We start from the raw sequence: 14329 nt of genomic DNA, 5'->3' as shown, positions 1-14329 counted from the left end.
TGCGGCTGTAGACCTAATCCGATAGACTACTGTGGGTGCCGACTACTGTGGGTGTCGGCCACTGCAGGGGCCCTGTTTGTCTCTCCCTCTGCCTTTAATCTTAGTGATAAGAACGTTTGTGGTGTTGCCAAAGTGGAGGTAAAACTCCCGGTGTGCAGTAAAAACCTTTGCTCAAATTGTAATCCAAATATGAAGTAGGAAGTGGAGTATGCAATAAAAAAACATAATTTATGCAAGAACTTACCTGATAAATTAATTTCTTTCATAGTGGCAAGAGTCCATGAGCTAGTGACGCATGGGATATACATTCCTACCAGGAGGGGGCAAAGTTTCCCAAACCTCAAAATGCTTATAAATACACCTCCCACCACACACATACCGCAGTTTTAACGTATAGCCAAGTAGTGAGGTGTAAAAAGGAGTAAAAAAGCATTCAAAAAAAGAGGAACTGGAAAAATAATGTGCTTTTATACAAAATAATCATAACCACCAAAAAATAGGGTGGGTCTCATGGACTTGTCACTATGAAAGAAATGAATGTATCAGGTAAGTTCTTACATAAAATATTTTTTCTTTCATGTAAGTGGCAAGAGTCCATGAGCTAGTGATGTATGGAATATAATACCCAAGATGTGGAAATCCACAGAGTCACTAGAGAGGGAGGGATAAAATAAAAACAGCTATTTCCGCTGAAAAAATTAAATCCAATTAAGTTTTCATAAATTTAAAAAAACTCAAATTATAGGCAAAGGAATCAAACAGACAACTGCCTGAAGAACTTTTCTACAAAAGACTGCTTCTGAGGAAGCAAATACATCAAAATGGTAAAATTAAGTAAATGTATGCAAAGAAGACCAAGTGGCTGCTTCGCAAATCTGATCAACTGAAGCTTCATTCTTGAAAGCCCAAGAATTGGCAGCTGATCTCGTAGAATGAGCTGTAATTCTTTAAGGCGGAGACTGCCCCACCTCCAAATAAGCCTTGTGAATCAAAAGTTTTAACCAAGATGCCAAAGATGCCAGAGGCTTTCTGACCTTTCCTGGAACTAGAGAAAATAACGAATGAACTAGAAGTCTTTCTGAAATCCTTGGTAGCCTCAACATAGTATTTCAAAGCTCTTACCACATCCACAGAATGTAGAGATCTCTCAAGAGAATTCTTAGGATTAGGACACAAAGAAGGAACAACAATTTCCCTACTAATGTTGTTAGAATTCACAACCTTAGGTAGAAATGTAAACAAAGTCCGTAAAACCGCTTTATCTTGATTGAATATTAGATAAGGAGGCTCACAAGAGAGCCGACAACTCAGAAACTCTTCCAGCAGAAGAGATAGCCAAAAGAAATAACACTTTCCAAGAAAGTAGTTTAATATCCAAAGAATGCATAGGCTCAAAAGGAGGAACCTGCAAAATCCTTAAAACCAAATAAAGACTCCAAGGCGGAGAAATAGACTTAACAGGTTTGATGCAAACCAAAGCCTGAACAAAACAGTGAATATCATGAAGTTTAACAATCTTTCTATGAAATAAAATAGAAGGAGCAGACATTTGTCCTTTCAAAGTATGTGCAGAGAAACCCTTATCCAAACCATCCTGAAGAAACTGTAAAATCCGAGGAAATTCTAAAAGAATGCCAAGAGGGGCACAATGAAATATAGGTTTTCCAAACGCGATAATAAATCTTCCTTGAAACAGACTTACGAGCCTGTAACATAGTGTTTTATTTACTGAGTCAGAGAAACCTCTATGACTAAGAACAAAGCGTTCAATTTCCATACCTTCAAATTTAGATTTGTTTAGATCCTGATGGAAACCGGCACTTGAGACAGAAGGTCTGGCCTTAAAGGGACACTAACCCCAATTTTTTTCTTTATCGCTTCAGATAGAACATGCGATTTTAGCAACTTTCTAATTTACTTCTATTATAATTTTTTCTTCGTTCTCTTGCTATCGTCATTTAAAAAGCAGGAATGTAAAGCTTAAGAGCTGGCCTAATTTTGGTTGAGAACCTGGATTATGCTTGCTTATTGGTTTGCTAACTGTATCCACCAATAAGCAAGCACTATCCATGGTGCTGAACCTAAAATGGGCTGGCTCCTAAGCTTTAAATTCCTACCTTTTAAATAAAGATAGCAAGAGAATGAATAAAAATTGATGATAGGAGTAAATTAGGAAGTTGCTTAAAATTGCATGCTCTTTCTGAATCATTAAAGATACATATAGTAGTGTTACTTCTGCCATGGACTTGAGAGAAAAAAGCAGGCAGCGAAACTCGTCAACGCTGATTGCTTGTGGTACTGTTAATATGAGTCGGGATGGTTTCGCAGAAAGACTCTCCCTGCATCTCCGGACTCCAACTTTCACCCATGCTCTCACTGAGAGAGTTACAGGTCTACTTAAAACTCCAGTCCCATGCCGAAGAGTACTACCCTCCATAAGAGACTATCGAAAACTTCTGACACGTCTCTGCCAACATTCTGGGACGAAAGGCAAAGAATGACTGGGGGATGAGGGAAGTGGGGGAGGTATATAACAATTTGGCTGGGGTGTCTTTGCCTCCTCCTGGTGACCAGGTTCTATTCACAAAAGTAATGAATGCAGCTGTGGACTCTTTCCATTTATGAAGAAAATAAGCACTGTCACTTTAAGTGCATAGAGGCTTTAAAACAGAATTAACCTAGATATATATAGGAACAGATCCCTGCTCTAAACATTATACTTTATTATAGCATTACCCCAATTCCCTCTAACTAAAGAAGAGACTTTATTGGGACAAATATTTAAATAGTCGTGACACTTTAAATAAATTCTTATGTTAGGCAAAGAACAATAAAAAACGCTTCTCTTATAGCGACTTTAACTAGCACCCGCATGAAAAAAAGGAACAAGAAACATTGTGCATTGAACGACAATACAGTCTCTAAACACTGCAACTGTATACAAGCCCGACGCTCAGTTCTTAGACAGAGGAGGAGCCGGGTCACATGAGCGCTACCGCAACAGTCAAAATGGCACTGCTCCGTTCTTACTAAGAAAGATGGAGGCGGAGCCAACAGTGTAAAAACATAGAGCGCAATAAATATAGATGGCTGCTAAATCCCAGACTCTTTATCTCATTCTGAGAGAAATGAAGAGTAAAGGCTAAATAAAGCATGAAAATAAAACTATGTCCCAATATGCAGTTACCAGTACTGTAATCTTGCTGTAGGAACAAGACATAAGCCCCTTGGCCTGATGCCACCAGACCATAGATCATATTAAGCCTCTTAATTTTTTTTTAAAAAAACAATGCACAAATAAAATATTAGCCTCACTAAAAACGATTAACCCCTTCATCACCAATAAACGGGTAATACAGTCTCTCTCACAATTCACATTAAGTGCCTGCTCACTACCATGCGTAATATCCTAACTAGGATATATTGTGTCCCTAATTAGTATCTTGCAGAATACTTTAAAGTGCACAGTCTCCCATCCCCAGAAGACAAAAAGCACCTACCTGCAGTCTGGCCGTCCGGCAGGAGGACTACTACACAATGTGAGGGGATGCCCACTCCTCACAGAGACCTGTAGAAAAAAGAAAGAACAGAGTAAACCTACTCTGGCTTTCTGTACCATGGGTAGCAAATATGTTAAGAAAACGCAGCAAGGCCCACCTCACAGGTTCCTAACTGTTTTAAAGCCACCACTGCCCTACTGAAGAGACTAACGTGGAGTATGGCTAGACAAAATTTTGAGAGGGAAGATCAGAGTTAACCTACTCTGGCTTACAAAAAAATTAAATCTTGATTGAAGTGAGATAAATCCAATTTTCTTCAGACACCAAAACTTCACCTCCTCATTGCACCGAAGTGAAAGATTGACTGGGGGTTGTGGGAAGGGAGGTGATATTTAACAGCTTTGCTGTGGTGCTCTTTGCCTCCTCCTGCTGGCCAGGCGTGGTATTCCCAACAGTAAAAGATGAATCCGTGGACTCACCATATCTTAGGAAGAAACCAAATTTAGTACGAAGGACTGCCTTATCGGCATGAAAAATAAGGTATGGTGAATTACACTGCAAAGCCGAAAGTTTGGAAACTCTCCGAGCAGAAGAAATAGCGATAAGAAACAAAACCTTCCAAGATAACAGCTTAATATCTATAGAATGTATTGGCTCAAACGGAGCCTGCTGCAAAACTCTAAGAACTAGGTTAAGGCTCCAAGGAGGAGCAACAGGTTTAAACACAGGCCTGAATCTGACCAGGGCCTGACAAAAAGATTGAACATCTGGCACATTCGCCAGACGCTCATGTAAAAGAATAGATAATGCAGAAAAGTAAATTTATGCTTACCTGATAAATGAATTTCTTCTATGGTACGACGAGTCCACGGATTCATCCTTTACTTGTGGGATATTATCCTCCTGCTAACAGGAAGTGGCAAAGAGCACCACAGCAGAGCTGTCTATATAGCCCCTCCCTTAGCTCCACCCCCCAGTCATTCGACCGAAGGTACAGGAAGAAAAAGAAGAAACTAAAAGGTGCAGAGGTGACTGAAGTTTAAAATCAAAAAATATAATCGGTCTTAAAATGACAGGGCGGGCAGTGGACTTGTCGTACCATAGAAGAAATTAATTTATCAGGTAAGCATAAATTTCCTTTTTATCTATAAGGTACGATGAGTCCACGGATTCATCCTTTACTTGTGGGATACAATAACAAAGCTACAGGACACGGATGAACGGGAGGGACAAGACAGATGGCTAAACAGAAGGCACCACTGCTTGAAGAACTTTTCTCCCAAAAATAGCCTCCGAAGAAGAAAAAGTATCAAATTTGTAAAATTTGGAAAAGGTATGAAGCGAAGACCAAGTCGCAGCCTTACAAATCTGTTAAACAGAAGCATAATTTTTAAAAGCCCATGTGGAAGCCACCGCTCTAGTAGAGTGAGCTGTAATTCATTCAGGAGGCTGCTGTCCAGCAGTCTCGTATGCCAAATGGATGATGCTTTTCAGCCAAAAAGAAAGAGAGGTAGCCATAGCTTTTTGACCTCTACGTTTTCCAGAATAGACAACAAAGAAGATGTTTGACGGAAATCTTTGGTCGCTTGCAAGTAAAACTTCAAAGCACGAACCACGTCCAAGTTGTGCAACAGACACTCCTTCTTAGAGGAAGGATTAGGACACAGAGAAGGAACAACAATTTCCTGATTAATATTCCTATTAGTAACAATCTTAGGAAGGAATCCAGGTTTGATACGCAAAACCACCTTATCAGCATGGAAAACAAGATAAGGTGAGTCGCATTGCAATGCAGATAGTTCAGAAACTCTTCGAGCCGAAGAGATAGCAACTAAAAACAGAACTTTCCAAGATGAAAGCTTAATATCTATGGAATGCATAGGTTCAAACGGAACCCCTTGAATAACTTTAAGAACTAAATTCAAACTCCATGGCGGAGCAACAGGTTTAAACACAGGCTTGATTCTAACTAAAGCCTAACAGAACGACTGAACGTCTGGAACATCTGCCAGACGCTTGTGCAATAAAATTGATAAAGCAGATATCTGTCCCTTTAAGGAACTAGCTGATAGCCCCTTCTCCAATTCTTCTTGGAGAAAGGACAACATCCTAGGAATCCTGATCTTACTCCATGAGTAGCCTTTGGATTCGCACCAATAAAGATATTTACGCCATATCTTATTGTAAATTTTCCTAGTGACAGGCTTTCGAGCCTGAATCAAGGTATCTATGACCGACTCAGAGAATCCCCGCTTGGATAAAATCAAGCATTCAATCTCCAGACAGTCAGCCGCAGAGAAACTAGATTTGGATGCTGGAACGGACCTTGAATCAGAAGGTCCTGTCTCAGTGGCAGAGTCCATGGTGGAAGAGATGACATGTCCACCAGGTCTGCATACAAAGTCCTGCGTGGCCACGCAGGTGCTATCAAAATCACCGAAGCTCTCTCCTGTTTGATTCTGGCAATCAAACGAGGAAGGAGAGGAAATGGTGGAAACACATAAGCCAGGTTGAACGACCAGGGTACTGCTAGAGCATCTATCAGTACTGCCTGAGGATCCCTTGACCTGGACCCGTAACAAGGAAGTTTGGCATTCTGACGAGACGCCATCAGATCCAATTCTGGTGTGCCCCATTGATGAATCAATTGTGCAAACACTTCCGGATGGAGTTCCCAATGCCCCAGATGAAAAGTCTAACGACTTAGAAAATCCGCTTCCCAGTTCTCTACTCCTGGGATATAGATTGCTGATAGATGGCAAGAGTGAGTCTATGCCCATCGAATTATTTTGGAAACCTCTATCATCGCTAGAGAACTCTTTGTTCCCCCTCGATGATTGATATATGCTACAGTAGTGATATTGTCCGACTGGAATCTTATGAATTTGGCCAAAGCCAACTGACGCCACGCCTGAAGCGCATTGAATATCGCTCTCAGTTCTAGAATATTTATCGGGAGGAGAGCCAACCACCAAAGAAGAGAGTCTCTGGTCTCTTGATCCAGATTTATCTGAGGAGATAAATTTGCATAATCCCCATTCCACTGATTGAGCATGCATAGTTGCAGTGGTCTGAGATGCAAGCGAGCAAACGGAACTATGTCCATTGCCACTACCATTAGTGTGATTACCTCCATAGAACCACGGACGGCCGAGGAATGGAATGAAGAACTCGGCAGGAGGTTAAAATCTTTGATTTCCTGACCTCCGTCAGAAAAATTTTCATGTCTACCGAATCTATCAGAGCTCCCAGGAATGGAACTCTTGTGAGGGGGATAAGTGAACTCTTTTTTACATTCACCTTCCACCCGTGGGATCTCAGAAAAGCCAACACAATGTCCGTGTGAGATTTAGCTAGTTGGCAAGTTGACGCCTGAATTAAGATATCATCCAGATAAGGCGCCACTGCTATGCCCCGCGGCCTTAGAACCGCCAGAAGACACCCTAGCACCTTTGTGAAAATTCTGGGAGCTGTGGCCAACCTGAAGGGAAGAGCCACAAACTGGTAATGCTTGTCCAGAAAGACGAACCTGAGGAACTGGTGATGATCTTTGTGGATAGGGATGTGCAGATACGCATCCTTTAAATCCACAGTGGTCATATATTGACCCGCCTGGATCATTGGTAAAATAGTCCGAATGGTCTCCATCTTGAAGGATGGGACTCTGAGGAAGTTGTTTAGGATCTTGAGATCTAAAATTGGTCTGAAGGTTGCCTCTTTTTTGGGAACCACAAACAGATTGGAGTAAAACCCTTGCCCCTGTTCTGTTTTTGGAACTGGGCAGATTACTCCCATGGTATATAGGTCTTCTACACCGCATAAGAACGCCTCTCTTTTTGTCTGGTTTACAGACAATCGAGAAAGATGGAATCTCCCCATTGGAGGAGAATCTTTGAAATCTAGAAGATACCCCTGGGTCACGATTTCTAAAGCCCAGGAGTCCTGAACGTCTCTTGCCCAAGCCTGAGCAAAGAGAGAAAGTCTGCCCCCTACTAGATCCGGTCCCGGATCGGGGGCTGCCCCTTCATGCTGTCTTGGTGGCAGCAGCAGGCTTCTTGGCCTGTTTACCTTTGTTCCAAGTCTGGTTAGGTCTCCAGACTGACTTGGATTGAGCAAAATTCCCCTCTTGCTTTGCAGCAGGGGAGGAGGTAGAGGGACCACCTATGAAGTTTCGAAAGGAACGAAAATTATTTTGTTTGGTCCTCATCTTATTATCCTGAGGAAGGGCATGGCCTTTTCCTCCAGTGATGTCTGAAATGATCTCTTTCAGTTCAGGCCCGAATAGGGTATTACCCTTGAAAGGGATGGCTAAAAGCTTAGATTTTGATGATACGTCAGCAGACCAGGACTTAAGCTATAATGCTCTACGCGCTAAAATGGCAAAACCTGAATTCTTTGCCGCTAATTTAGCCAGTTGAAAAGGGGCATCTGTAATGAAAGAATATCCTCTAATGGGGTCTCAACCTGAAGAGCCTCCTCTAGAGCCTCGAACCAAAACGCAGCTGCAGTAGTTACAGGAACAATGCACGATATAGATTGCAGAAGAAAACCCTGATGAATAAATATTTTCTTTAGAAGACCCTCTAATTTTTTATCCATAGGATCTTTGAAAGCACAACTGTCCTCAATAGGTATAGTTGTATGCTTAGCCAGGGTAGAAATAGCTCCCTCAACCTTAGGGACCGTCTGTCACGAATCCCGAATGGTGTCAGATATGGGAAACATTTTCTTAAAAGTAGGAGGGGGAGAAAAGGGAATATCTGGTCTATCCCACTCATTTGTAACAATGTCCGAAATCCTCTTAGGGACCGGAAAAACATTAGTGTAAGTAGGAACCTCTAGATATCTATCCATTTTACACAATTTCTCTGGTGGAATTACAATAGGGTCACAATCATCCAGAGTCGCTAAAACCTCCCTGAGAAACAAGCGGAGGTGTTCTAGCTTAAATTTAAAAGCCGTCATATCTGAGTCTGTCTGAGGGAACATCTTTCCTGAATCAGAAATCTCTCCCTCAGACAGCAATTCCCTCACCCCCAACTCAGAACATTGTGAGGGCACATCGGAGATAGCTAATAAAGCGTCAGAGGGCTCAGCATTTACTCTCACACCGGACCTACTGCGCTTCCCCTGCAACCCAGGCAGCTTAGATAGTATTCATAACTGCGGCCATATCTTGCAGGGTGAAAGAATTAGACGCGCTAGAAGTACTTGGCGTCGCTTGTGCGGGCGTTAATGGTTGTGACACTTGGGGAGAATTAGATGGCATAACCTAATTCCCTTCTGACTGAGAATCATCCTGCGACATACTTTTAGTAGCTAAAATATGTTCTTTGCAATGTATTGCCCTTTCAGTGCATGAGGGACACATTTTAAGTGGGGGTTCCACAATGGCTTCCAAACACATTGAACATTGGCTTTGCTCAATGTCAGACATGTTAAACAGGCTAGTAATGACCACAAACAGGCTTGAAAACACTTTATTTAGTGAAAGAAATAACAATCTTTAAAAACGGTACTCCGCCTTTAAGAGAAAAAAAGCATACACGTTCTGCAAAACTGCTTTAAAATAATCAAATCTTTGCAATTTTTTGTATAAGTATTCAAATTATGCAGCTAAGTCTGCCCCACAAAGAAAGTAACACTTAACCCTTACTGTAAAAAAACGGATAATTAATCAAGGTTTAAATCCGGAAAAAACACCCCCTGCACCTCGCCACAGCCCTGCTGTGGCGTCTACCTGCCCTCAGGGATCTGGAAAACAGGGGTAAAGCTTGGATTTGGCCCTATACTTCCACAAGGGCCCACCGGAGTTGGAGCTTGCTGCTTGCCTTGCAAATACAACTGCGCAACTGAGGCGTGAAAATAGGCCCCGCCCATCCCACTCAATGTCTCTCAGCCCAAATGTTCCGCACCAGAGCGGTCCCAAACTAGCGATGTGGGTTCTTAAACCCAAAAAAAGAAGCCAAGTGTACCCTCCAATAAAGCATCAAAAACGTTACTGCCAAAAACGTTATCAGCACTCCCAGTTCAATAAACGGTTGCCCACAAACATTCAAACTCAGTGTCAACCATTTTTTCTTAGCCCCTATATGCAAGCTTAGTAATACCCCTCTTCTCTTAGGATTACTGCTTACCCTTACTCTAATGGGGATACTGTAAGCCAATTCTGAAATACCACAGTCTCTCCAGAAAAAAATTACTGAACATACCTCACTGCTTATAGCATGAAAAACGTTCCTCACACTGAAGTTTCTTAAGTACTCCTCAGCCATTCTGTGGGAAATGCTCTGGATCTTAGTGACAAATGCTAAGATCATCAGCCTCCAGGAAGAAGTCTTCATCCATCTGCTGCCTAAGAGAAAATAGTACACACCGGTACCATTTAAAATAAAAAAAAACTCTTGCTTGAAGAAAATAAAAACTAACATTTTATCACCTCTTTCACTTTACCCTTCCTAGTACTTAGAGTAGGCAAAGAGAATGACTGGGGGTGGAGCTAAGGGAGGAGCTATATAGACAGCTCTGCTGTGGTGCTCTTTGCCACTTCCTGTTAGCAGGAGGAAAATATCCCACAAGTAAAGGATGAATCGGTGGACTTATCGTATCTTATAGAAGAAATACACCTCTACACCAGCGTAACCTTAAGAGACTAAACGAACTAAGGACTTTCCAGTCGGCCAGACAATATCTCACAGCCGCAACAAAGAGAAACTTACAGAAATTACACCACTCCACTCTCAGAAGCAGAAGATCGGGAAGTTACGTGAGCGGCATCAAAAGAAACTGCGCAATAAATAAAAAAGTGCGCGTTTCATACTCTGAAGTAAAAAACAGAGTAACCGTTTAAAACATTCCCCACATGAAAAGTTATGAAATTAAAATCCTATAGCCATAAGGTTAGAGGCCCTCCCAAACCTATAAGGAAGGCCGTTAACCAGTCTCTATTCACGTACAAATAGTGCCTGCAAACTGCCCCCAAAGAATCCTTACTAAAGGATTTTAAATGTCCCATGAAATTAATGCAGAGTTAAAATAGATAGTGCAAGTCTCCAGTACCTAGAAGACAAAAGCACTTGCCTGCAAATCTAGCTGTTGTGCAGAAAGACAGCTCACAAGGCGTGAAAGACACATACTCTTTACAGAGACATATGGAAAAAGAAAGAACATAGTAACCAACTCTGGCTTTCTATACCGAGGGCAGCAAATATGTTAGAAAACAAAGCAAGGACCGCCTCCCACTTTCTTCTGCTTAAAAGCCACCACTACTCTTACTCAAGAGACTGACGTTGACACAGCTAAAACCCCAATCCTTGCTTACAGGGAAAAGCACCCGGAAAAAGAATAAATATCTTCAGACACCAACTTCACGTCCTCCATTGACAGATGCAATGAGAATGACTGGGGGTTATGAGTAAGGGAAGTGACACCAACAGCTTTGCTGGGGTGCTCTTTGCCTCCTCCTGCTGGCCAGGAGTGAATATCCAACTAGTAATTGGAATGACGTTGTGGACTCTCCATGTTTTAGGAAAGAAATACAGTAACATCGATGGACAGAAATTTTAATAAATGTGAATCATGAGTACATGCTCATACTAATAGCTGGTGGGTGAATGAAGGTGCAAAGTACTTACATGTCAGCACCTTTGTCCACTGTGCTTATCTCAGACAAGCATTCTACAATCCAGTGGAATGGTAGATAAATCTGCATTTCACCTGGGGAGTGATGTGGATCCCACATACTTTAGACCAGGGAATAGGTGACATTTCCCCCTTAAATTGCCTGCACGACAAGGCATTGTGTGGAAGAAATGGGTGTCAGATTGTTAAGAGTACCCCTCAAAACAACGAGTCGATCAGCATTTCAGAAATCACGTTACTTCGTCAAGGAAGAAAAAAAAAGTGAGGATTCAGGGTAGTGGGAGGAATTTAAAGCTCTGGCATGTTGGGGTGAGTTTGCCTTCTACTAGTGGAAAGGAGGGTAACTTCTCACATGTAATGTCTTGTGAACTCTTGCCATCTAATGAAAGAAAACTGGTTTAAATGCACTTCCCACTCCTAATAATGCTAGGTGAGAATTACCAGTAACTACTAATCAAGAATTGGTATCAGTAGAAAGTCTTTCATACAATTAAATGTTAGAGGTTATATATCTACCTTTTATTTTGTGCAAAAACATGAACAACCAACCTGTTAATCTTTTTCATATGAATTATTTTTTATAAGTTATGATGTTGTTTTAAAAATGTATTAAAAAGTAATTACATACCTAACTGTTGTAAAACTGTTGCTTTTACTTGAGTTGGAAGGCTTTCTGTCTGCAAAAGTTGTTCATATGCTTCTTTTGCAGAGTGGTACTTTCGCTGCAAAATAAAATAAAAATAAATAAAAAAAAAAACACTTTGCACTTTGTCATCTAGTCTGTGCCTTGAAAGATAGACACATTTATCATAAAAATATGGTATCCCCTTCACTCCAGGGCCCCCTTTGCTCTTTCTGCACCAAATAGAAAAAAAAAATTCTAAGTTACTCAAAAAATATTGTTTTCCCCCAGTAGACTGTTGGCTTTCACAAAAACATAATTTATGCTTACCTGATACATTTATTTCTTCCCGGATATGGTGAGTCCACGTAATCATCAATTTCTAGTGGGAAAATCACTCCTGGTCAGCAGGAGGAGGCAAAGAGCACTACAGCAAAGCTGCTATATATGTCACTTCCTTTACCCATAATCCCCAATCATTCGGCCGAAGGAAAAAATGGTAAAAGAATATAACACAAACGTGTAGAGGTGCCTATAGTTTTAGAAAAAAACAGAATTTATGTTTACCTGATAAATTTCTTTCTCCAACGGTGTGTCCGGTCCACGGCGTCATCCTTACTTGTGGGATATTCTCTTCCCCAACAGGAAATGGCAAAGAGCCCAGCAAAGCTGGTCACATGATCCCTCCTAGGCTCCGCCTACCCCAGTCATTCGACCGACGTTAAGGAGGAATATTTGCATAGGAGAAACCATATGGTACCGTGGTGACTGTAGTTAAAGAAAATAAAATATCAGACCTGATTAAAAAAACCAGGGCGGGCCGTGGACCGGACACACCGTTGGAGAAAGAAATTCATCAGGTAAACATAAATTCTGTTTTCTCCAACATAGGTGTGTCCGGTCCACGGCGTCATCCTTACTTGTGGGAACCAATACCAAAGCTTTAGGACACGGATGAAGGGAGGGAGCAAATCAGGTCACCTAAATGGAAGGCACCACGGCTTGCAAAACCTTTCTCCCAAAAATAGCCTCAGAAGAAGCAAAAGTATCAAACTTGTAAAATTTGGTAAAAGTGTGCAGTGAAGACCAAGTCGCTGCCCTACATATCTGATCAACAGAAGCCTCGTTCTTGAAGGCCCATGTGGAAGCCACAGCCCTAGTGGAATGAGCCGTGATTCTTTCGGGAGGCTGCCGTCCGGCAGTCTCGTAAGCCAATCTGATGATGCTTTTAATCCAAAAAGAGAGAGAGGTAGAAGTTGCTTTTTGACCTCTCCTTTTACCGGAATAAACAACAAACAAGGAAGATGTTTGTCTAAAATCCTTTGTAGCATCTAAATAGAATTTTAGAGCGCGAACAACATCCAAATTGTGCAACAAACGTTCCTTCTTTGAAACTGGTTTTGGACACAGAGAAGGTACGATAATCTCCTGGTTAATGTTTTTGTTAGAAACAACTTTTGGAAGAAAACCAGGTTTAGTACGTAAAACCACCTTATCTGCATGGAACACCAGATAAGGAGGAGAACACTGCAGAGCAGATAATTCTGAGACTCTTCTAGCAGAAGAAATCGCAACTAAAAACAAAACTTTCCAAGATAATAACTTAATATCAACGGAATGTAAGGGTTCAAACGGAACCCCCTGAAGAACTGAAAGAACTAAATTGAGACTCCAAGGAGGAGTCAAAGGTTTGTAAACAGGCTTGATTCTAACCAGAGCCTGAACAAAGGCTTGAACATCTGGCACAGCTGCCAGCTTTTTGTGAAGTAATACCGACAAGGCAGAAATCTGTCCCTTCAGGGAACTTGCAGATAATCCTTTTTCCAATCCTTCTTGAAGGAAGGATAGAATCCTAGGAATCTTAACCTTGTCCCAAGGGAATCCTTTAGATTCACACCAACAGATATATTTTTTCCAAATTTTGTGGTAAATCTTTCTAGTCACAGGCTTTCTGGCCTGAACAAGAGTATCGATAACAGAATCTGAGAATCCTCGCTTCGATAAAATCAAGCGTTCAATCTCCAAGCAGTCAGCTGGAGTGAAACCAGATTCGGATGTTCGAACGGACCCTGAACAAGAAGGTCTCGTCTCAAAGGTAGCTTCCAAGGTGGAGCCGATGACATATTCACCAGATCTGCATACCAAGTCCTGCGTGGCCACGCAGGAGCTATCAAGATCACCGACGCCCTCTCCTGCTTGATCCTGGCTATCAGCCTGGGGATGAGAGGAAATGGCGGGAACACATAAGCTAGTTTGAAGGTCCAAGGTGCTACTAGTGCATCCACTAGAGCCGCCTTGGGATCCCTGGATCTGGCCCCGTAGCAAGGAACTTTGAAGTTCTGACGAGAGGCCATCAGATCCATGTCTGGAATGCCCCACAGGTGAGTGACTTGGGCAAAGATTTCCGGATGGAGTTCCCACTCCCCCGGATGCAATGTCTGCCGACTCAGAAAATCCGCTTCCCAATTTTCCACTCCTGGGATGTGGATAGCAGACAGGTGGCAGGAGTGAGACTCCGCCCAAAGAATAATTTTGGTTACTTCTTCCATCGCTAGGGAACTCCTTG

The 14329-nt window shown here is 41.9% G+C and overlaps 1 protein-coding gene across 1 annotated transcript in view; it reads right to left on the bottom strand.

Annotated features, from left to right (window-relative positions):
• The window catches only part of KDM6A (lysine demethylase 6A), a 926232-nt gene that overhangs the window by 447895 nt on the left and 464008 nt on the right, over nucleotides 1–14329 (bottom strand). The window contains exon 8 of the mRNA XM_053705281.1: nucleotides 11770–11863. Within this exon, the coding sequence (XP_053561256.1) occupies nucleotides 11770–11863 (94 nt within the window). The remainder of the gene's footprint in view (nucleotides 1–11769; nucleotides 11864–14329) is intronic.

Source organism: Bombina bombina, chromosome 3, assembly GCF_027579735.1.
Source record: "Bombina bombina isolate aBomBom1 chromosome 3, aBomBom1.pri, whole genome shotgun sequence".
NCBI lineage: Eukaryota > Metazoa > Chordata > Amphibia > Anura > Bombinatoridae > Bombina > Bombina bombina.
The sequence above is the reverse complement of the archived record's forward strand: the minus strand, read 5'-3'. Positions and strand labels throughout refer to the sequence as shown.